Here is a 23,202-nt window from a genome sequence, read left to right on the forward strand (position 1 = left end):
TGACGATGTTGATTATTATTACTATTGTAGAGTCGCCTCACTTCCGGAGTATATTATATAGAAATGGTTTAAGGACTGTCGTAAAATTACACTTAAAAAACGCCACGAGGAAACGGAAAACAACACCAAACATTAATTTTGACCACAATAATGTTGTGTTTAAATACGAATAACACGCATTATCCATCGAATACAGTCATCTTAGCGAGGCAACGTTAAGGAAAGTGAATGTTTGCTACATAATCAAACTACACACTTTAAAATACAAGACTTTATATGTCCAACCAGTGAAACGGACAGATTATCATCAAGTGTTCAGTGATCATTTCTAGATTCAAACTCTCATGTGATTAATGTAAATAGTAAATGAACTCTGACTTTGACAGCAACCCACAAAGGAAACATGAATGAAGATGAATTAATAATGTAAAGTGTGTGTGAGAGTGTGTGTGATTTGCAGACGGTCCCTGAGAACAGGTCCACTAGTATGGCGCGTCTGAGTGTGTGTGAACAACATCAGATCCCAACATCTCTGATCTGATCGAGTTCTGCCTCAGATATATCACACACACACACACACACACACACGCGCGCGGGCCAGTATGGAGCACTCGCCCGAGGAACCGGTGGACATCTACCGAGACACGTGGGTCAGGTTTCTAGGTGAGTGAAAGACAGCCTGACCTCCAGAACCAGTTCCTCCTTCACACGACATGAACACACTGATCCTGCGTTACTGCAGATTATTGATGCTCATAATAACACAAGCATTAGTGTGTACGAGATCTAAACGTTTTTGTCATAATTTCAACTTTTTATGTCCATATTATGATTCACCAAAGTCATGTTACTTTTGCTCCTGTGCAGAAAATCAAGTCTCTTTGACTCCGTCACTACTTTATTTTTTCTCCACTAACAATTCTGTAATTTCTTTCATTTTTAATTATAGAGAATAATTATTATGAATATAATGAATGTTGTTATTATTATAAGTGTCATTCCCATCACATCTTAAATTATTTATGTGTGTGTTATAACATTGTATGTTGGTCATTTTAAACTGTTCTGAGATAAAAATGTCCTTTGTATTTTTCTACAGCTAATTTAATGTTATGCGTTTAAGTTACATTTATCCTAAATGCACACGATTCAATATATTTCCGCACTTAAAGTCCCCATGAAATCAAAATTGACCCTATTTACTTTGTTAGCGCATATTACTAGTCTTGTGGTGAACAATTAATCCATGCAAGTAAATATTTAAAAAAAATTGTTTTTACCATGGTAATCTTTAATCAAAATCTGAAAAGTTACTTCCGGTTACCCTGCCCTCTGTTCAATATTCCCTTTCACTGGGAAATACGTCACAACACTGGAGAAAAGTCGTTTGCAACTTCCGGTTCACGGGGGCTTTAAAATAAAAAAATTTACCATTAGAAATGAAACCGAAAGAAATTATGTTCTCTCTGTTCTCAAGATCAAGAAGCATCATGATGAAGCTGTAAATGTTGTGTGCAGTCAGTGATTGTGTGTGTGTGTGTGTGTGTGTGTGTGTGAACTTAACCTGCAGTTCATCCACTGGCCACTAGAGGCCGGCTGCAGAAGAGGGTCATTACCCATAATCCCTCATGTTAAAATGCCCAACTTTACAGCAGAAACACATGTTTACAGTCTGGTGCTAGAAGCGGTTTAGGTCTATATCGCTGATGTTGTCCTTCATGACGACTGTGAGGGGGGGATATTTGTATAACTCATCCGTGTAAATTATATTAAGACTTAAAGTTCTGCATAATTAAGGGCGTGGCCGCTTGAGTGACAGGTGGATTGCCGCCGATGTCACTACTAGCTGCTTGTCTGCTAGCGTTAGCGTCACCTCAGCTAATCCGCCCATTTTCGTTTACCCGGGAGTGACGCTGCCAAGATGGCGAGGGCCGGCTCCGCCCACTTTCGGCCTCAGAAACGCTCTTCAGAAACACTACAGGTGACGTCTAGAGGTGGGAGAAACACTCGATCCATCGATGCATCGCGATTCTCTCTCCAACGATTCTGGATCGATTCTGAGCTTAGTTTTTAACCAGATATGCGATGACGCTGAGTTTGCTTTAGAAACACCCGTAATCTGCTTTCTTCCATTTCCTCACACACATACATACAACACTCAAACTTTCGTAACATAAGTTTGGAAAGGTTGAAGCGAATCACTAGGACATTCACAGGCTTCATTGCACATGATGCGCTGTGAGAGACGCGCGCTTTGTTTGATGTTACGTTACACTTGAAGCATGCTGTCTCGCCTCTCGGTATTTTCCTCTCAAATGCTCTACGAAGTCCTCATTTATGTGGTTTGGAATGCAGTGGACTTGTACATTTAAAATATGAACCTCACTAACAGAGGCTGCTTTCAGTTTCAAATGCTGACGCGCGCTTTGTTTGTGTAGACTGCTCGCGCATGCGGCTGTGCGACTCCGTGCAAGTGGGTTAATATACTTGTGTAACGTAAACACAGCCAGTTATGTCTTAAGGGATTAAACGGATAGGACAAACCACTTTACTTCTTATATTTCAGAAGAGATCCGTGTGTGAATGCAGCTTAATAGATCTCCCGCAGTCTTTGATAAAGTAGATAAAGAATCATTCTGGAATTGGATCGGATCGTGAGGTGACTAAAGATTCCCACCCCTAACATTTATACTGTGAATCGGTTTTTTTTAATCGAATCTTGAGCCTAAAAATCGATATCGAATCGAATCGTGACATTTTCTGAATCGTGCACCCCTAGTGACGTCACACACACTACGCCCATATTTCTTTTACAGTCTATGATTCGTCCGCAGGCTATGCTAACGAGGTTGGCGAGGCGTTCCGCGCGCTGGTGCCCGTCAGTGCCGTGTGGGCCAGTTACGCCGTGGCCACTGCATACGTGTCCGCCGACGCGCTGGATAAAGGCAAGAAAGCAGCGGCGGTGAGTGTAAACCCCAGATATACTCACGCCGAAGTTCTCGAAGTTGAAATGTAGGTTCCTGTGAGACTTTTTTGAACCAAAAACACACATATTAACCCATTTCATATCACTTCAATCACACAACAGCGGCCAGATATGCAGCTTCCAGTCTCAGAGCTTTCCAACGATGTGTGTCTTGTCAAGATTTGTTTATAAAATGGTGCAGCAAATGTTGTAATATGACCCCGCCCACTAGGGGGAGGAGCCTGCTGAAAGGTTTTAAAAGTGCCGTTTACATGGTAACGCAATGTGTAAAATTTCACAGGATGAATTTTAAGCTTCTCATTGATTCCTAATTTAGGATGATTAGTAAAATAAGTGTCCCGCTGATATTCTGAACATTACCGCCATGATTTTGCTTTGAAAAGGTGTGTGTTTTGTACAGTGCTGTAAAACACGTGTGCCGGGGTGTGTGTGCAGGCTCACGCAGAGGATGCTGGGAAGGCGGCGCGTGTGGGCGTGGCTGTGGTCGACACCTTCCTCTGGCAGGCTCTGGCTTCAGTGGCGATCCCGGGGTTCACCATCAACCGTGTGTGCGCCGCCTCTCTCTTCCTGCTGGGGAAGACCACACGCTGGCCACTTCCTGTGCGCAAGTGGACCACCACTGCCATCGGCCTCTCCACCATCCCCTTCATCATCAAGCCCATCGACAGGTGTGTGTGTGTGTGTGTGTGTGTGTGTGTGTGTGTGTGTGTGTGTGTGTGAGGGTCCACCACTGCCATCGGCCTCTCCACCATCCCCTTCATCATCAAGCCCATCGACAGGTGTGTGTGTGTGTGTGTGTGTGTGTGTGTGTGTGTGTGTGTGTGTGTGTGTGTGTGTGTGTGTGTGTGTGTGTGAGGGTCCACCACTGCCATCGGCCTCTCCACCATCCCCTTCATCATCAAGCCCATCGACAGGTGTGTGTGTGTGTGTGTGTGTGTGTGTGTGTGTGTGTGTGTGTGTGTGTGTGTGTGTGTGTGTGTGAGGGTCCACCACTGCCATCGGCCTCTCCACCATCCCCTTCATCATCAAGCCCATCGACAGGTGTGTGTGTGTGTGTGTGTGTGTGTGTGTGTGAGAGGGTCCACCACTGCCATCGGCTTCTCCACCATCCCCTTCATCATCAAGCCCATCGACAGGTGTGTGTGTGTGTGTGTGTGTGTGTGTGTGTGAGGGTCCACCACTGCCATCGGCCTCTCCACCATCCCCTTCATCATCAAGCCCATCGACAGGTGTGTGTGTGTGTGTGTGTGTGTGTGTGTGTGTGTGAGGGTCCACCACTGCCATCGGCTTCTCCACCATCCCCTTCATCATCAAGCCCATCGACAGGTGTGTGTGTGTGTGTGAGTGTGTGTGTGTGAGGGTCCACCACTGCCATCGGCCTCTCCACCATCCCCTTCATCATCAAGCCCATCGACAGGTGTGTGTGTGTGTGTGTGTGTGTGTGTGTGTGTGTGTGTGTGTGTGTGTGTGTGTGTGAGGGTCCACCACTGCCATCGGCCTCTCCACCATCCCCTTCATCATCAAGCCCATCGACAGGTGTGTGTGTGTGTGTGTGTGTGTGTGTGTGTGAGAGGGTCCACCACTGCCATCGGCTTCTCCACCATCCCCTTCATCATCAAGCCCATCGACAGGTGTGTGTGTGTGTGTGTGTGTGTGTGTGTGTGAGGGTCCACCACTGCCATCGGCCTCTCCACCATCCCCTTCATCATCAAGCCCATCGACAGGTGTGTGTGTGTGTGTGTGTGTGTGTGTGTGTGTGTGAGGGTCCACCACTGCCATCGGCTTCTCCACCATCCCCTTCATCATCAAGCCCATCGACAGGTGTGTGTGTGTGTGTGTGTGTGTGTGTGTGTGAGGGTCCACCACTGCCATCGGCCTCTCCACCATCCCCTTCATCATCAAGCCCATCGACAGGTGTGTGTGTGTGTGTGTGTGTGTGTGTGTGAGGGTCCACCACTGCCATCGGCCTCTCCACCATCCCCTTCATCATCAAGCCCATCGACAGGTGTGTGTGTGTGTGTGTGTGTGTGTGTGTGAGGGTCCACCACTGCCATCGGCTTCTCCACCATCCCCTTCATCATCAAGCCCATCGACAGGTGTGTGTGTGTGTGTGTGTGTGTGTGTGTGTGTGTGAGGGTCCACCACTGCCATCGGCCTCTCCACCATCCCCTTCATCATCAAGCCCATCGACAGGTGTGTGTGTGTGTGTGTGTGTGTGTGTGTGTGAGAGGGTCCACCACTGCCATCGGCTTCTCCACCATCCCCTTCATCATCAAGCCCATCGACAGGTGTGTGTGTGTGTGTGTGTGTGTGTGTGTGTGAGGGTCCACCACTGCCATCGGCCTCTCCACCATCCCCTTCATCATCAAGCCCATCGACAGGTGTGTGTGTGTGTGTGTGTGTGTGTGTGTGTGTGTGAGGGTCCACCACTGCCATCGGCTTCTCCACCATCCCCTTCATCATCAAGCCCATCGACAGGTGTGTGTGTGTGTGTGTGTGTGTGTGTGTGTGAGGGTCCACCACTGCCATCGGCCTCTCCACCATCCCCTTCATCATCAAGCCCATCGACAGGTGTGTGTGTGTGTGTGTGTGTGTGTGTGTGAGGGTCCACCACTGCCATCGGCCTCTCCACCATCCCCTTCATCATCAAGCCCATCGACAGGTGTGTGTGTGTGTGTGTGTGTGTGTGTGTGAGGGTCCACCACTGCCATCGGCTTCTCCACCATCCCCTTCATCATCAAGCCCATCGACAGGTGTGTGTGTGTGTGTGTGTGTGTGTGTGTGAGGGTCCACCACTGCCATCGGCCTCTCCACCATCCCCTTCATCATCAAGCCCATCGACAGGTGTGTGTGTGTGTGTGTGTGTGTGTGTGTGAGGGTCCACCACTGCCATCGGCCTCTCCACCATCCCCTTCATCATCAAGCCCATCGACAGGTGTGTGTGTGTGTGTGTGTGTGTGTGTGTGTGTGTGAGGGTCCACCACTGCCATCGGCCTCTCCACCATCCCCTTCATCATCAAGCCCATCGACAGGTGTGTGTGTGTGTGTGTGTGTGTGTGTGTGTGTGTGTGAGGGTCCACCACTGCCATCGGCCTCTCCACCATCCCCTTCATCATCAAGCCCATCGACAGGTGTGTGTGTGTGTGTGTGTGTGTGTGTGTGAGAGGGTCCACCACTGCCATCGGCTTCTCCACCATCCCCTTCATCATCAAGCCCATCGACAGGTGTGTGTGTGTGTGTGTGTGTGTGTGTGTGTGAGGGTCCACCACTGCCATCGGCTTCTCCACCATCCCCTTCATCATCAAGCCCATCGACAGGTGTGTGTGTGTGTGTGTGTGTGTGTGTGTGTGAGGGTCCACCACTGCCATCGGCCTCTCCACCATCCCCTTCATCATCAAGCCCATCGACAGGTGTGTGTGTGTGTGTGTGTGTGTGTGTGTGTGAGGGTCCACCACTGCCATCGGCCTCTCCACCATCCCCTTCATCATCAAGCCCATCGACAGGTGTGTGTGTGTGTGTGTGTGTGTGTGTGTGAGAGGGTCCACCACTGCCATCGGCTTCTCCACCATCCCCTTCATCATCAAGCCCATCGACAGGTGTGTGTGTGTGTGTGAGTGTGTGTGTGTGTGAGGGTCCACCACTGCCATCGGCCTCTCCACCATCCCCTTCATCATCAAGCCCATCGACAGGTGTGTGTGTGTGTGTGTGTGTGTGTGTGTGTGTGTGAGGGTCCACCACTGCCATCGGCCTCTCCACCATCCCCTTCATCATCAAGCCCATCGACAGGTGTGTGTGTGTGTGTGTGTGTGTGTGTGTGTGTGAGGGTCCACCACTGCCATCGGCCTCTCCACCATCCCCTTCATCATCAAGCCCATCGACAGGTGTGTGTGTGTGTGTGTGTGTGTGTGTGTGTGAGGGTCCACCACTGCCATCGGCCTCTCCACCATCCCCTTCATCATCAAGCCCATCGACAGGTGTGTGTGTGTGTGTGTGTGTGTGTGTGTGTGAGGGTCCACCACTGCCATCGGCCTCTCCACCATCCCCTTCATCATCAAGCCCATCGACAGGTGTGTGTGTGTGTGTGTGTGTGTGTGTGTGAGGGTCCACCACTGCCATCGGCTTCTCCACCATCCCCTTCATCATCAAGCCCATCGACAGGTGTGTGTGTGTGTGTGTGTGTGTGTGTGTGTGTGTGTGTGTGTGTGTGTGTGTGTGTGTGTGTGTGTGTGTGTGTGTGTGTGTGTGTGAGGGTCCACCACTGCCATCGGCCTCTCCACCATCCCCTTCATCATCAAGCCCATCGACAGGTGTGTGTGTGTGTGTGTGTGTGTGTGTGTGTGAGGGTCCACCACTGCCATCGGCTTCTCCACCATCCCCTTCATCATCAAGCCCATCGACAGGTGTGTGTGTGTGTGTGTGTGTGTGTGTGTGTGTGAGGGTCCACCACTGCCATCGGCTTCTCCACCATCCCCTTCATCATCAAGCCCATCGACAGGTGTGTGTGTGTGTGTGTGTGTGTGTGTGTGTGTGTGTGTGTGTGTGTGAGGGTCCACCACTGCCATCGGCCTCTCCACCATCCCCTTCATCATCAAGCCCATCGACAGGTGTGTGTGTGTGTGTGTGTGTGTGTGAGGGTCCACCACTGCCATCGGCCTCTCCACCATCCCCTTCATCATCAAGCCCATCGACAGGTGTGTGTGTGTGTGTGTGTGTGTGTGTGTGTGAGGGTCCACCACTGCCATCGGCCTCTCCACCATCCCCTTCATCATCAAGCCCATCGACAGGTGTGTGTGTGTGTGTGTGTGTGTGTGTGTGTGTGTGTGTGTGTGTGTGTGAGGGTCCACCACTGCCATCGGCCTCTCCACCATCCCCTTCATCATCAAGCCCATCGACAGGTGTGTGTGTGTGTGTGTGTGTGTGTGTGTGTGAGGGTCCACCACTGCCATCGGCCTCTCCACCATCCCCTTCATCATCAAGCCCATCGACAGGTGTGTGTGTGTGTGTGTGTGTGTGTGTGTGTGTGTGAGGGTCCACCACTGCCATCGGCCTCTCCACCATCCCCTTCATCATCAAGCCCATCGACAGGTGTGTGTGTGTGTGTGTGTGTGTGAGGGTCCACCACTGCCATCGGCCTCTCCACCATCCCCTTCATCATCAAGCCCATCGACAGGTGTGTGTGTGTGTGTGTGTGTGTGTGAGGGTCCACCACTGCCATCGGCTTCTCCACCATCCCCTTCATCATCAAGCCCATCGACAGGTGTGTGTGTGTGTGTGTGTGTGTGTGTGTGTGAGGGTCCACCACTGCCATCGGCCTCTCCACCATCCCCTTCATCATCAAGCCCATCGACAGGTGTGTGTGTGTGTGTGTGTGTGTGTGTGTGTGAGGGTCCACCACTGCCATCGGCTTCTCCACCATCCCCTTCATCATCAAGCCCATCGACAGGTGTGTGTGTGTGTGTGTGTGTGAGGGTCCACCACTGCCATCGGCCTCTCCACCATCCCCTTCATCATCAAGCCCATCGACAGGTGTGTGTGTGTGTGTGTGTGTGTGTGTGTGTGTGAGGGTCCACCACTGCCATCGGCCTCTCCACCATCCCCTTCATCATCAAGCCCATCGACAGGTGTGTGTGTGTGTGTGTGTGTGTGTGAGGGTCCACCACTGCCATCGGCTTCTCCACCATCCCCTTCATCATCAAGCCCATCGACAGGTGTGTGTGTGTGTGTGTGTGTGTGTGTGTGTGTGTGTGTGTGTGTGAGGGTCCACCACTGCCATCGGCCTCTCCACCATCCCCTTCATCATCAAGCCCATCGACAGGTGTGTGTGTGTGTGTGTGTGTGTGTGTGTGTGAGGGTCCACCACTGCCATCGGCCTCTCCACCATCCCCTTCATCATCAAGCCCATCGACAGGTGTGTGTGTGTGTGTGTGTGTGTGTGTGTGTGTGTGTGTGAGGGTCCACCACTGCCATCGGCCTCTCCACCATCCCCTTCATCATCAAGCCCATCGACAGGTGTGTGTGTGTGTGTGTGTGTGTGTGTGTGTGTGTGAGGGTCCACCACTGCCATCGGCCTCTCCACCATCCCCTTCATCATCAAGCCCATCGACAGGTGTGTGTGTGTGTGTGTGTGTGTGTGTGTGTGTGTGAGGGTCCACCACTGCCATCGGCTTCTCCACCATCCCCTTCATCATCAAGCCCATCGACAGGTGTGTGTGTGTGTGTGTGTGTGTGAGGGTCCACCACTGCCATCGGCCTCTCCACCATCCCCTTCATCATCAAGCCCATCGACAGGTGTGTGTGTGTGTGTGTGTGTGTGTGTGTGTGTGAGGGTCCACCACTGCCATCGGCTTCTCCACCATCCCCTTCATCATCAAGCCCATCGACAGGTGTGTGTGTGTGTGTGTGTGTGTGTGTGTGTGTGTGAGGGTCCACCACTGCCATCGGCCTCTCCACCATCCCCTTCATCATCAAGCCCATCGACAGGTGTGTGTGTGTGTGTGTGTGTGTGTGTGTGTGAGGGTCCACCACTGCCATCGGCTTCTCCACCATCCCCTTCATCATCAAGCCCATCGACAGGTGTGTGTGTGTGTGTGTGTGTGTGTGTGTGTGAGGGTCCACCACTGCCATCGGCCTCTCCACCATCCCCTTCATCATCAAGCCCATCGACAGGTGTGTGTGTGTGTGTGTGTGTGTGTGTGTGTGTGTGTGTGTGTGTGTGTGAGGGTCCACCACTGCCATCGGCCTCTCCACCATCCCCTTCATCATCAAGCCCATCGACAGGTGTGTGTGTGTGTGTGTGTGTGTGTGTGTGTGAGGGTCCACCACTGCCATCGGCTTCTCCACCATCCCCTTCATCATCAAGCCCATCGACAGGTGTGTGTGTGTGTGTGTGTGTGTGTGTGAGGGTCCACCACTGCCATCGGCCTCTCCACCATCCCCTTCATCATCAAGCCCATCGACAGGTGTGTGTGTGTGTGTGTGTGTGTGTGTGTGTGTGAGGGTCCACCACTGCCATCGGCTTCTCCACCATCCCCTTCATCATCAAGCCCATCGACAGGTGTGTGTGTGTGTGTGTGTGTGTGTGTGTGTGTGTGAGGGTCCACCACTGCCATCGGCCTCTCCACCATCCCCTTCATCATCAAGCCCATCGACAGGTGTGTGTGTGTGTGTGTGTGTGTGTGTGTGTGTGTGTGTGTGTGTGAGGGTCCACCACTGCCATCGGCCTCTCCACCATCCCCTTCATCATCAAGCCCATCGACAGGTGTGTGTGTGTGTGTGTGTGTGTGTGTGTGTGAGGGTCCACCACTGCCATCGGCTTCTCCACCATCCCCTTCATCATCAAGCCCATCGACAGGTGTGTGTGTGTGTGTGTGTGTGTGTGTGTGTGTGTGTGTGTGTGTGTGAGGGTCCACCACTGCCATCGGCCTCTCCACCATCCCCTTCATCATCAAGCCCATCGACAGGTGTGTGTGTGTGTGTGTGTGTGTGTGTGTGTGTGTGTGTGTGTGTGTGAGGGTCCACCACTGCCATCGGCCTCTCCACCATCCCCTTCATCATCAAGCCCATCGACAGGTGTGTGTGTGTGTGTGTGTGTGTGTGTGAGGGTCCACCACTGCCATCGGCCTCTCCACCATCCCCTTCATCATCAAGCCCATCGACAGGTGTGTGTGTGTGTGTGTGTGTGTGTGTGTGTGAGGGTCCACCACTGCCATCGGCCTCTCCACCATCCCCTTCATCATCAAGCCCATCGACAGGTGTGTGTGTGTGTGTGTGTGTGAGGGTCCACCACTGCCATCGGCCTCTCCACCATCCCCTTCATCATCAAGCCCATCGACAGGTGTGTGTGTGTGTGTGTGTGTGTGTGTGTGTGAGGGTCCACCACTGCCATCGGCCTCTCCACCATCCCCTTCATCATCAAGCCCATCGACAGGTGTGTGTGTGTGTGTGTGTGTGTGTGTGTGTGTGTGTGAGGGTCCACCACTGCCATCGGCCTCTCCACCATCCCCTTCATCATCAAGCCCATCGACAGGTGTGTGTGTGTGTGTGTGTGTGTGTGAGGGTCCACCACTGCCATCGGCTTCTCCACCATCCCCTTCATCATCAAGCCCATCGACAGGTGTGTGTGTGTGTGTGAGTGTGTGTGTGTGTGTGTGAGGGTCCACCACTGCCATCGGCCTCTCCACCATCCCCTTCATCATCAAGCCCATCGACAGGTGTGTGTGTGTGTGTGTGTGTGAGGGTCCACCACTGCCATCGGCCTCTCCACCATCCCCTTCATCATCAAGCCCATCGACAGGTGTGTGTGTGTGTGTGTGTGTGTGTGTGTGAGGGTCCACCACTGCCATCGGCCTCTCCACCATCCCCTTCATCATCAAGCCCATCGACAGGTGTGTGTGTGTGTGTGTGTGTGTGTGTGTGTGAGGGTCCACCACTGCCATCGGCTTCTCCACCATCCCCTTCATCATCAAGCCCATCGACAGGTGTGTGTGTGTGTGTGTGTGTGTGTGTGTGTGTGTGTGTGTGTGTGTGTGTGAGGGTCCACCACTGCCATCGGCCTCTCCACCATCCCCTTCATCATCAAGCCCATCGACAGGTGTGTGTGTGTGTGTGTGTGTGTGTGTGTGTGAGGGTCCACCACTGCCATCGGCCTCTCCACCATCCCCTTCATCATCAAGCCCATCGACAGGTGTGTGTGTGTGTGTGTGTGTGTGTGTGAGGGTCCACCACTGCCATCGGCCTCTCCACCATCCCCTTCATCATCAAGCCCATCGACAGGTGTGTGTGTGTGTGTGTGTGTGTGTGTGAGGGTCCACCACTGCCATCGGCTTCTCCACCATCCCCTTCATCATCAAGCCCATCGACAGGTGTGTGTGTGTGTGTGTGTGTGTGTGTGTGTGTGTGTGTGTGAGGGTCCACCACTGCCATCGGCTTCTCCACCATCCCCTTCATTATCAAGCCCATCGACAGGTGTGTGTGTGTGTGTGTGTGTGTGTGTGTGAGGGTCCACCACTGCCATCGGCTTCTCCACCATCCCCTTCATCATCAAGCCCATCGACAGGTGTGTGTGTGTGTGTGTGTGTGTGTGTGAGGGTCCACCACTGCCATCGGCCTCTCCACCATCCCCTTCATCATCAAGCCCATCGACAGGTGTGTGTGTGTGTGTGTGTGTGTGTGTGTGTGAGGGTCCACCACTGCCATCGGCCTCTCCACCATCCCCTTCATCATCAAGCCCATCGACAGGTGTGTGTGTGTGTGTGTGTGTGTGTGTGAGGGTCCACCACTGCCATCGGCCTCTCCACCATCCCCTTCATCATCAAGCCCATCGACAGGTGTGTGTGTGTGTGTGTGTGAGGGTCCACCACTGCCATCGGCCTCTCCACCATCCCCTTCATCATCAAGCCCATCGACAGGTGTGTGTGTGTGTGTGTGTGTGTGTGTGTGTGTGTGTGAGGGTCCACCACTGCTATCGGCCTCTCCACCATCCCCTTCATCATCAAGCCCATCGACAGGTGTGTGTGTGTGTGTGTGTGAGGGTCCACCACTGCCATCGGCCTCTCCACCATCCCCTTCATCATCAAGCCCATCGACAGGTGTGTGTGTGTGTGTGTGTGTGTGTGTGTGAGGGTCCACCACTGCCATCGGCCTCTCCACCATCCCCTTCATCATCAAGCCCATCGACAGGTGTGTGTGTGTGTGTGTGCGTGTGTGTGTGTGAGGGTCCACCACTGCCATCGGCCTCTCCACCATCCCCTTCATCATCAAGCCCATCGACAGGTGTGTGTGTGTGTGTGTGTGTGTGTGTGTGTGTGTGTGTGTGTGAGGGTCCACCACTGCCATCGGCCTCTCCACCATCCCCTTCATCATCAAGCCCATCGACAGGTGTGTGTGTGTGTGTGTGTGTGTGTGTGTGTGAGGGTCCACCACTGCCATCGGCTTCTCCACCATCCCCTTCATCATCAAGCCCATCGACAGGTGTGTGTGTGTGTGTGTGTGTGTGTGAGGGTCCACCACTGCCATCGGCCTCTCCACCATCCCCTTCATCATCAAGCCCATCGACAGGTGTGTGTGTGTGTGTGTGTGTGTGTGTGTGTGAGGGTCCACCACTGCCATCGGCTTCTCCACCATCCCCTTCATCATCAAGCCCATCGACAGGTGTGTGTGTGTGTGTGTGTGTGTGTGTGTGAGGGTCCACCACTGCCATCGGCCTCTCCACCATCCCCTTCATCATCAAGCCCATCGACAGGTGTGTGTGTGTGTGTGTGTGTGTGTGTGTGTGTGTGTGTGAGGGTCCACCACTGCCATCGGCTTCTCCACCATCCCCTTCATCATCAAGCCCATCGACAGGTGTGTGTGTGTGTGTGTGTGTGTGAGGGTCCACCACTGCCATCGGCTTCTCCACCATCCCCTTCATCATCAAGCCCATCGACAGGTGTGTGTGTGTGTGTGTGTGTGTGTGTGTGTGAGGGTCCACCACTGCCATCGGCCTCTCCACCATCCCCTTCATCATCAAGCCCATCGACAGGTGTGTGTGTGTGTGTGTGTGTGTGTGTGTGTGTGTGTGTGTGAGGGTCCACCACTGCCATCGGCTTCTCCACCATCCCCTTCATCATCAAGCCCATCGACAGGTGTGTGTGTGTGTGTGTGTGTGTGTGAGGGTCCACCACTGCCATCGGCCTCTCCACCATCCCCTTCATCATCAAGCCCATCGACAGGTGTGTGTGTGTGTGTGTGTGTGTGTGTGTGTGAGGGTCCACCACTGCCATCGGCCTCTCCACCATCCCCTTCATCATCAAGCCCATCGACAGGTGTGTGTGTGTGTGTGTGTGTGTGTGTGTGTGTGAGGGTCCACCACTGCCATCGGCCTCTCCACCATCCCCTTCATCATCAAGCCCATCGACAGGTGTGTGTGTGTGTGTGAGGGACCACCACTGCCATCGGCCTCTCCACCATCCCCTTCATCATCAAGCCCATCGACAGGTGTGTGTGTGTGTGTGTGTGTGTGTGTGTGTGTGAGGGTCCACCACTGCCATCGGCCTCTCCACCATCCCCTTCATCATCAAGCCCATCGACAGGTGTGTGTGTGTGTGTGTGTGTGTGTGTGTGAGGGTCCACCACTGCCATCGGCCTCTCCACCATCCCCTTCATCATCAAGCCCATCGACAGGTGTGTGTGTGTGTGTGTGTGTGTGTGTGTGTGAGGGTCCACCACTGCCATCGGCCTCTCCACCATCCCCTTCATCATCAAGCCCATCGACAGGTGTGTGTGTGTGTGTGAGTGTGTGTGTGTGTGAGGGTCCACCACTGCCATCGGCCTCTCCACCATCCCCTTCATCATCAAGCCCATCGACAGGTGTGTGTGTGTGTGTGAGTGTGTGTGTGTGTGTGTGAGGGTCCACCACTGCCATCGGCCTCTCCACCATCCCCTTCATCATCAAGCCCATCGACAGGTGTGTGTGTGTGTGTGTGTGTGTGTGTGAGGGTCCACCACTGCCATCGGCCTCTCCACCATCCCCTTCATCATCAAGCCCATCGACAGGTGTGTGTGTGTGTGTGTGTGAGTGAGGGTCCACCACTGCCATCGGCCTCTCCTCAGTGTGAGCGAGTGAGTGTGAGCGAGCGAGTCAGTGTGACCGAGCGTGAGCGAGCGAGCGGGTGAGTGTGAGCGAGTGAGTGTGAGCGAGTGAGTGTGAGCGAGTGAGTGTGAGCGAGTGAGTGTGAGCGAGTGAGTGTGAGCGAGTGAGTGTGAGCGAGTGAGTGTGAGCGAGTGAGTGTGAGCGAGTGAGTGTGAGCGAGTGTGAGCGAGCGAGTGTGAGCGTGCGAGTGCGAGCGTGAGCGTGCGAGTGTGAGCGAGCGAGTGTGAGCGAGCTAGTCAGTGTGACCGAGCGTGAGCGAGCGAGTGAGTGAGCGGGCGAGTGAGTGTGAGCGGGCGGGTGAGTGTGAGCGAGCGGGTGAGTGTGAGCGGGTGAGTGTGAGCGAGTGAGTGTGAGCGAGTGAGTGTGAGCGGGTGAGTGTGAGCGAGCGGGTGAGTGTGAGCGAGCGGGTGAGCGAGCGAGCGAGTGAGTGAGTGTGAGCGAGCGAGTGTGAGCGAGCGAGTGTGAGCGAGCGAGTGTGAGCGGGCGAGTGTGAGCGGGCGAGTGTGAGCGAGCGAGTGTGAGCGAGCGAGTGTGAGCGAGCTAGTCAGTGTGACCGAGCGTGAGCGAGCGAGCGGGTGAGTGTGAGCGAGTGAGTGTGAGCGAGTGAGTGTGAGCGAGCGAGTGTGAGCGTGCGAGTGTGAGCGTGCGAGTGTGAGCGTGCGAGTGTGAGCGAGCGAGTGTGAGCGAGCGAGTGTGAGCGAGCTAGTCAGTGTGACCGAGCGTGAGCGAGCGAGTGAGTGAGCGGGCGAGTGAGTGTGAGCGAGCGGGTGAGTGTGAGCGGGTGAGTGTGAGCGAGCGGGTGAGTGTGAGCGAGCGGGTGAGTGTGAGCGAGCGGGTGAGTGTGAGCGAGCGGGTGAGTGTGAGCGAGCGGGTGAGTGTGAGCGAGCGAGTGAGTGAGTGAGTGTGAGCGAGCGAGTGTGAGCGAGCGAGTGTGAGCGAGCGAGTGTGAGCGGGCGAGTGTGAGCGAGCGAGTGTGAGCGAGCTAGTCAGTGTGACCGAGCGTGAGCGAGCGAGTGTGAGCGAGCGAGTGTGAGCGAGCTAGTCAGTGTGACCGAGCGTGAGCGAGCGAGTGAGCGGGCGAGTGAGTGTGAGCGGGCGAGTGTGAGCGTGCGAGTGTGAGCGTGCGAGTGTGAGCGAGCTAGTCAGTGTGAGCGAGCTAGTCAGTGTGAGTGTGAGCGAGCGGGTGAGTGTGAGCGAGCGGGTGAGTGTGAGCGAGCGGGTGAGTGTGAGCGAGCGAGTGAGTGAGTGAGTGTGAGCGAGCGAGTGTGAGCGAGCGAGTGTGAGCGAGCGAGTGTGAGCGAGCGAGTGTGAGCGAGCGAGTGTGAGCGAGCTAGTCAGTGTGACCGAGCGTGAGCGAGCGAGTGAGCGGGCGAGTGAGTGTGAGCGAGCGAGTGTGAGCGAGCGAGTGTGAGCGAGCGAGTGTGAGCGGGCGAGTGTGAGCGTGCGAGTGTGAGCGTGCGAGTGTGAGCGTGCGAGTGTGAGCGAGCTAGTTAGTGTGAGCGAGCTAGTCAGTGTGAGTGTGAGCGAGTGAGTGTGAGCGAGTGAGTGTGAGCGAGCGGGTGAGTGTGAGCGAGCGGGTGAGTGTGAGCGAGCGAGTGAGTGAGTGAGTGTGAGCGGGTGAGTGTGAGCGAGCGGGTGAGTGTGAGCGAGCGAGTGTGAGCGGGCGAGTGTGAGCGAGCGAGTGTGAGCGAGCTAGTCAGTGTGAGCGAGCGGGTGAGTGTGAGCGAGCGGGTGAGTGTGAGCGAGCGGGTGAGTGTGAGCGTGCGAGTGTGAGCGTGCGAGTGTGAGCGTGCGAGTGTGAGCGGGCGAGTGTGAGCGAGCGGGCGAGTGTGAGCGAGCGGGTGAGTGTGAGCGAGCGGGTGAGTGTGAGCGAGCGGGTGAGTGTGAGCGAGCGGGTGAGTGAGTGAGTGTGAGCGAGCGAGTGTGAGCGAGCGGGTGAGTGAGTGAGTCAGTGTGACCGAGCGTGAGCGAGCGAGTGAGCGGGCGAGTGAGTGTGAGCGGGCGAGTGAGTGTGAGCGTGCGAGTGTGAGCGTGCGAGTGTGAGCGTGCGAGTGTGAGCGAGCGAGTGTGAGCGAGCTAGTCAGTGTGAGCGAGCTAGTCAGTGTGAGTGTGAGCGAGCGGGTGAGTGTGAGCGAGCGGGTGAGTGTGAGCGAGCGGGTGAGTGTGAGCGTGCGAGTGTGAGCGTGTGAGCGTGCGAGTGTGAGCGTGCGAGTGTGAGCGGGTGAGTGTGAGCGTGCGAGTGTGAGCGTGCGAGTGTGAGCGGGTGAGTGTGAGCGAGCGGGTGAGTGTGAGCGAGCGGGTGAGTGTGAGCGAGCGGGTGAGTGTGAGCGAGCGGGTGAGTGAGTGAGTGTGAGCGAGCGAGTGTGAGCGGGCGAGTGTGAGCGAGCGAGAGCGAGCTAGTCAGTGTGACCGAGCGTGAGCGGGCGAGTGAGTGTGAGCGAGCGAGTGTGAGCGAGCGAGTGTGAGCGAGCGAGTGTGAGCGAGCGAGTGTGAGCGAGCTAGTCAGTGTGACCGAGCGTGAGCGAGCGAGTGAGCGGGCGAGTGAGTGTGAGCGAGCGAGTGTGAGCGGGCGAGTGTGAGCGGGCGAGTGTGAGCGTGCGAGTGTGAGCGTGCGAGTGTGAGCGAGCGAGTGTGAGCGAGCTAGTCAGTGTGAGCGAGCTAGTCAGTGTGAGTGTGAGCGAGTGAGTGTGAGCGAGTGAGTGTGAGCGAGTGAGTGTGAGCAAGTGAGTGTGAGCGAGTGAGTGAGTGAGTGTGAGCGAGCGGGCGAGTGTGAGCGTGCGAGTGTGAGCGTGCGAGTGTGAGCGAGCGAGTGTGAGCGAGCGAGTGTGAGCGAGTGAGTGTGAGCGAGTGAGTGTGAGAGTGAGTGTGAGCGAGTGAGTGTGAGCGAGTGAGTGTGAGCGAGTGAGTGTGAGCGAGCGAGTCAGTGTGACCGAGCGTGAGCGAGCGATTGAGCGGGCGAGTGAGTGTGAGCGAGTGAGTGTGAGCGAGCGAGTCAGTGTGACCGAGCGTGAGCGAGCGATTGAGCGGGCGAGTGAGTGTGAGCGAGCGGGTGAGTGTGAGCGAGCGAGCGGGTGAGTGTGAGCGAGTGAGTGTGAGCGAGTGAGTGTGAGCGAGTGAGTGTGAGCGAGTGAGTGTGAGCGAGTGAGTGTGAGCGAGTGAGTGTGAGCGAGTGAGTGTGAGCGAGCGAGTGAGTGTGAGCGAGTGTGAGTGTGAGCGAGTGAGTGTGAGCGAGTGAGTCAGTGTGACCGAGCGAGTGAGCGGGCGAGTGAGTGTGAGCGAGTGTGAGCGAGCGAGTGTGAGTGTGAGCGAGCGAGTGTGAGTGTGAGCGAGCGAGTGAGTGTGAGCGAGTGTGAGTGTGAGCGAGCGAGCGAGTGTGAGCGAGCGAGCGAGTGTGTGTGAGCGAGCGGGCGAGTGTGAGCGAGCGGGCGAGTGTGAGCGAGCGAGTGAGCGTGCGAGTGAGCGTGCGAGTGTGAGCGAGCGAGTGTGAGCGAGCGAGTGTGAGCGAGCGAGAGTGAGCGAGTGAGTGTGAGCGAGCCAGTGTGACCGAGCGGGCGAGTGAGTGTGAGCGAGTGTGAGCGAGCGAGTGTGAGTGAGCGTGTGTGAGCGAGCGAGCGAGCGTGTGTGAGCGAGCGTGTGTGAGCGAGCGTGTGTGAGCGAGCGTGTGTGAGCGAGCGTGTGTGAGCGAGCGAGCGTGTGTGAGCGAGCGGGCGAGTGTGAGCGGGCGAATGTGAGCGGGTGAATGTGAGCGGGTTAGTGTGAGCGAGCGGGTGAGTGAGTGAGTCAGTGTGACCGAGCGTGAGCGAGCGAGTGAGCGGGCGAGTGAGTGTGAGCGGGCGAGTGAGTGTGAGCGTGCGAGTGTGAGCGTGCGAGTGTGAGCGTGCGAGTGTGAGCGAGCGAGTGTGAGCGAGCTAGTCAGTGTGAGCGAGCTAGTCAGTGTGAGTGTGAGCGAGCGGGTGAGTGTGAGCGAGCGGGTGAGTGTGAGCGAGCGGGTGAGTGTGAGCGTGCGAGTGTGAGCGTGCGAGTGTGAGCGTGCGAGTGTGAGCGTGCGAGTGTGAGCGGGCGAGTGTGAGCGAGCGGGTGAGTGTGAGCGAGCGGGTGAGTGTGAGCGAGCGGGTGAGTGTGAGCGAGCGGGTGAGTGAGTGAGTGTGAGCGAGCGAGTGTGAGCGGGCGAGTGTGAGCGAGCGAGAGCGAGCTAGTCAGTGTGACCGAGCGTGAGCGGGCGAGTGAGTGTGAGCGAGCGAGTGTGAGCGAGCGAGTGTGAGCGAGCTAGTCAGTGTGACCGAGCGTGAGCGAGCGAGTGAGCGGGCGAGTGAGTGTGAGCGGGCGAGTGTGAGCGGGCGAGTGTGAGCGTGCGAGTGTGAGCGTGCGAGTGTGAGCGAGCGAGTGTGAGCGAGCTAGTCAGTGTGAGCGAGCTAGTCAGTGTGAGTGTGAGCGAGTGAGTGTGAGCGAGTGAGTGTGAGCGAGTGAGTGTGAGCAAGTGAGTGTGAGCGAGTGAGTGAGTGAGTGTGAGCGAGCGGGCGAGTGTGAGCGTGCGAGTGTGAGCGTGCGAGTGTGAGCGAGCGAGTGTGAGCGAGCGAGTGTGAGCGAGCGAGTGTGAGCGAGTGAGTGTGAGCGAGTGAGTGTGAGAGTGAGTGTGAGCGAGTGAGTGTGAGCGAGTGAGTGTGAGCGAGTGAGTGTGAGCGAGCGAGTCAGTGTGACCGAGCGTGAGCGAGCGATTGAGCGGGCGAGTGAGTGTGAGCGAGTGAGTGTGAGCGAGCGAGTCAGTGTGACCGAGCGTGAGCGAGCGATTGAGCGGGCGAGTGAGTGTGAGCGAGCGGGTGAGTGTGAGCGAGCGAGCGGGTGAGTGTGAGCGAGTGAGTGTGAGCGAGTGAGTGTGAGCGAGTGAGTGTGAGCGAGTGAGTGTGAGCGAGTGAGTGTGAGCGAGCGAGTGAGTGTGAGCGAGTGTGAGTGTGAGCGAGTGAGTGTGAGCGAGTGAGTCAGTGTGACCGAGCGAGTGAGCGGGCGAGTGAGTGTGAGCGAGTGTGAGCGAGCGAGTGTGAGTGTGAGCGAGCGAGTGTGAGTGTGAGCGAGCGAGTGAGTGTGAGCGAGTGTGAGTGTGAGCGAGCGAGCGAGTGTGAGCGAGCGAGCGAGTGTGTGTGAGCGAGCGGGCGAGTGTGAGCGAGCGGGCGAGTGTGAGCGAGCGAGTGAGCGTGCGAGTGAGCGTGCGAGTGTGAGCGAGCGAGTGTGAGCGAGCGAGTGTGAGCGAGCGAGAGTGAGCGAGTGAGTGTGAGCGAGCCAGTGTGACCGAGCGGGCGAGTGAGTGTGAGCGAGTGTGAGCGAGCGAGTGTGAGTGAGCGTGTGTGAGCGAGCGAGCGAGCGTGTGTGAGCGAGCGTGTGTGAGCGAGCGTGTGTGAGCGAGCGTGTGTGAGCGAGCGAGCGAGCGTGTGTGAGCGAGCGGGCGAGTGTGAGCGGGCGAATGTGAGCGGGTGAATGTGAGCGGGTTAGTGTGAGCGAGCGAGTCAGTGTGACCTAGCGCGTGAGTGTGAGCGAGTGAGTGTGCGTGAGTGTGAGCGAGTGAGTGTGAGTGAGTGTGAGTGTGAGCGAGTGAGTGAGTGTGAGCGAGCGGGTGAGTGTGAGCGAGTGTGAGTGAGTGAGTGTGAGCGAGCGAGTGAGTGTGAGCGAGCGGGTGAGTGTGAGCGAGCGGGTGAGTGTGAGCGAGCGGGTGAGTGTGAGCGAGCGGGTGAGAGCGAGCGGGTGAGTGTGAGCGAGTGAGTGGGTGAGCGAGTGGGTGAGCGAGTGTGTGAGCGAGTGGGTGAGTGTGAGCGAGTGAGTCGGTGAGCGAGTGAGTCGGTGAGCGAGTGAGTGGGTGAGCGAGTGGGTGAGCGAGTGGGTGAGCGAGTGGGTGAGCGAGAGTGTGAGTGAGAGAGAGTGAGTGAGAGAGTGTGAGTGAGTGAGTGTGAGTGAGAGAGTGTGAGTGAGAGAGTGTGAGTGAGAGAGTGTGAGTGAGAGAGTGTGAGTGAGAGAGTGTGAGTGAGAGAGTGTGAGTGAGAGAGTGTGAGTGAGAGAGTGTGAGTGAGTGAGAGAGTGAGAGAGTGTGAGTGAGTGAGAGAGTGTGAGAGAGTGTGAGCGCGTGAGTGTGAGCGAGTCGGTGAGAGAGTGAGTGAGTGAGTGAGGGTGAGTGTGTGTGTGTGTGTGAGTGAGTGAGTGAGTGAGTGAGTGTGAGTGAGGGTGAGTGTGCGAGTGTGAGCGGGTGAGTGTGCGAGTGTGAGCGGGTGAGTGTGCGAGTGTGAGCGAGCGAGCGAGTGTGAGCGAGCGAGCGAGTGTGAGCGAGTGAGCGAGCAAGTGAGTGTGAGCGAGTGAGTTTGAGCGAGTGAGTGTGAGTGTGAGCGAGCGAGTGAGTGTGAGTGTGACCGAGTCGGTGAGTGAGTGTGAGTGAGTGAGAGAGTGTGAGTGAGTGTGAGTGAGTGAGTGAGTGAGAGAGTGTGAGTGAGTGAGTGAGTGTGAGTGAGTGAGTGAGTGTGAGCGTGTCGGTGAGCGTGTCGGTGAGTGAGTGAGAGAGTGTGAGTGAGTCGGTGAGAGAGTGTGAGTGAGTCGGTGAGAGAGTGTGAGTGAGTGAGAGAGTGTGAGCGAGTGAGTGTGAGGTGTGAGCGAGTGTGAGTGTGAGTGAGTCGGTGAGTGAGTGAGTCGGTGTGTGAGTGTGAGCGGGTGAGTGTGAGAGAGTGAGTGAGTGTGAGTGGGTGAGTGAGTCGGTGTGTGAGTGTGGGTGAGCGAGTGAGTGAGTGAGAGAGAGAGTGTGAGTGAGAGAGTGAGTGTGAGTGAGTGAGTGAGTGAGAGTGAGTGAGTGTGAGCGAGTGAGTGTGAGTGAGTCGGTGAGTGAGTGAGAGTGAGTGAGAGAGTGAGTGTGAGTGAGTGAGTGAGTGAGAGTGAGTGAGTCGGTGAGTGAGTGAGAGTGAGTGAGAGAGTGAGTGTGAGTGAGAGAGTGAGTGAGTGAGTGAGTGTGAGTGAGTCGGTGAGTGAGTGAGAGTGAGTGAGAGAGTGAGTGTGAGTGAGAGAGTGAGTGAGTGAGTGAGTGAGTGAGTGAGAGTGAGTGAGTGTGAGCGAGTGAGTGTGAGGTGTGAGCGAGTGTGAGTGTGAGTGAGTCGGTGAGTGAGTGAGTCGGTGTGTGAGTGTGAGCGGGTGAGTGTGAGAGAGTGAGTGAGTGTGAGTGGGTGAGTGAGTCGGTGTGTGAGTGTGGGTGAGCGAGTGAGTGTGAGCGAGTGAGTGAGTGTGAGCGAGTGAGTGAGTGTGAGCGAGTAAGAGTGGGTGAGTGAGTGTGTGAGTGAGTCGGTGAGTGAGTGAGAGAGAGAGTGTGAGTGAGAGAGTGAGTGTGAGTGAGTGAGTGAGTGAGAGTGAGTGAGTGTGAGCGAGTGAGTGAGTGAGAGAGAGAGTGTGAGTGAGAGAGTGAGTGAGTGAGAGAGAGAGTGTGAGTGAGAGAGTGAGTGAGTGAGAGAGAGAGTATGAGTGAGAGAGTGAGTGTGAGTGAGTGAGTGAGTGAGAGTGAGTGAGTGTGAGCGAGTGAGTGTGAGTGAGTCGGTGAGTGAGTCGGTGAGTGAGTGAGAGAGTGAGTGTGAGTGAGTGAGTGAGTGAGAGTGAGTGAGTGTGAGCGAGTGAGTGTGAGGTGTGAGCGAGTGTGAGTGTGAGTGAGTCGGTGAGTGAGTGAGTCGGTGTGTGAGTGTGAGCGGGTGAGTGTGAGAGAGTGAGTGAGTGTGAGTGGGTGAGTGAGTCGGTGTGTGAGTGTGGGTGAGCGAGTGAGTGTGAGCGAGTGAGTGAGTGTGAGCGAGTGAGTGAGTGTGAGCGAGTAAGAGTGGGTGAGTGAGTGTGTGAGTGAGTCGGTGAGTGAGTGTGTGTGAGAGCGAGTGAGAGTGTGTGAGAGTGTGTGTGAGTGTGTGTGAGAGCGAGTGAGAGTGTGTGTGAGTGTGTGAGTGAGCAAGTGAGTGTGTGTGTCAGCGAGCGAGCGAGTGAGTGTGTCTTCATTCAGTGTTTTGATGTCAGTCTGTTGGTCATCAGGTCTGTTGATTTCCTGTTGGACTCCAGCCTGCGGAAACTGTACGGTGACGGAGAAAAGCGTGAATGAGCCTCGTCACGGCTCTGACCTCTGACCCCCAAGAGTGGCGCCAGTGTGTGATCATCAGCAGCAGAAAGTGTGTCATGTTCACTATAAACTGTGACCTTCAAATTCAAACTCTCAAAGACCTTCATTCGCATGTGTCTTACTTTACAGTCATTTTTTAAACGCAAGTTTTCTTTTTATTGAATTGTTGTTTTCAGATGTTTACTTCAGCTTTTTTGTTATTTTATTGCATGGATTGAATTACAGCTTTTTAAAGTCATTATGTTAGTGGTTAACGGTGGAAGAATCTAGTACTGTATTATTTCCAAACTGTGCAAATGATAAACTAGTGAAGCACATTTTTTGTAATATAAAATACATGTATTTTACTTTATAATATCTGATGATCTGTCAGGAGGTGCCGTTTCTCACCAAGCCATGAAATACTATGCAAGTTCAGTTCTGATGGTTCTGCTGGAACACAAAATATGGCATTACATAATAAACACATATTTTCAA

General features: G+C 55.3%; 1 protein-coding gene across 1 annotated transcript; it reads left to right on the forward strand.

Annotated features, from left to right (window-relative positions):
• The first annotated feature begins 172 nt into the window (after positions 1–172).
• Positions 173–23,202, forward strand: mtfp1 (mitochondrial fission process 1). The gene is made up of 4 exons (XM_079871382.1): positions 173–663; positions 2,835–2,962; positions 3,422–3,654; positions 22,641–23,202. The coding sequence occupies exons 1-4, from the start codon at positions 603–605 to the stop codon at positions 22,705–22,707; spliced, it is 489 nt and encodes a 162-aa protein (XP_079727508.1). The 5' UTR covers positions 173–602; the 3' UTR covers positions 22,708–23,202.

Source organism: Squalius cephalus (genome assembly GCF_949319135.1).
Source record: "Squalius cephalus genome assembly, chromosome: 5".
Lineage (NCBI taxonomy): Eukaryota > Metazoa > Chordata > Actinopteri > Cypriniformes > Leuciscidae > Squalius > Squalius cephalus.

Excerpts from the sequence above, each read along its gene's own strand:
- mtfp1 (XM_079871382.1), top strand. The coding sequence starts at position 603 with ATGGAGCACTCGCCCGAGGAACCGGTGGACATCTACCGAGACACGTGG. Across the intron at positions 2,963-3,421 it reads AAGGCAAGAAAGCAGCGGCG|GCTCACGCAGAGGATGCTGG; the intron begins GTGAGTGTAAAC and ends GTGTGTGTGCAG. Across the intron at positions 3,655-22,640 it reads ATCATCAAGCCCATCGACAG|GTCTGTTGATTTCCTGTTGG; the intron begins GTGTGTGTGTGT and ends GTTGGTCATCAG.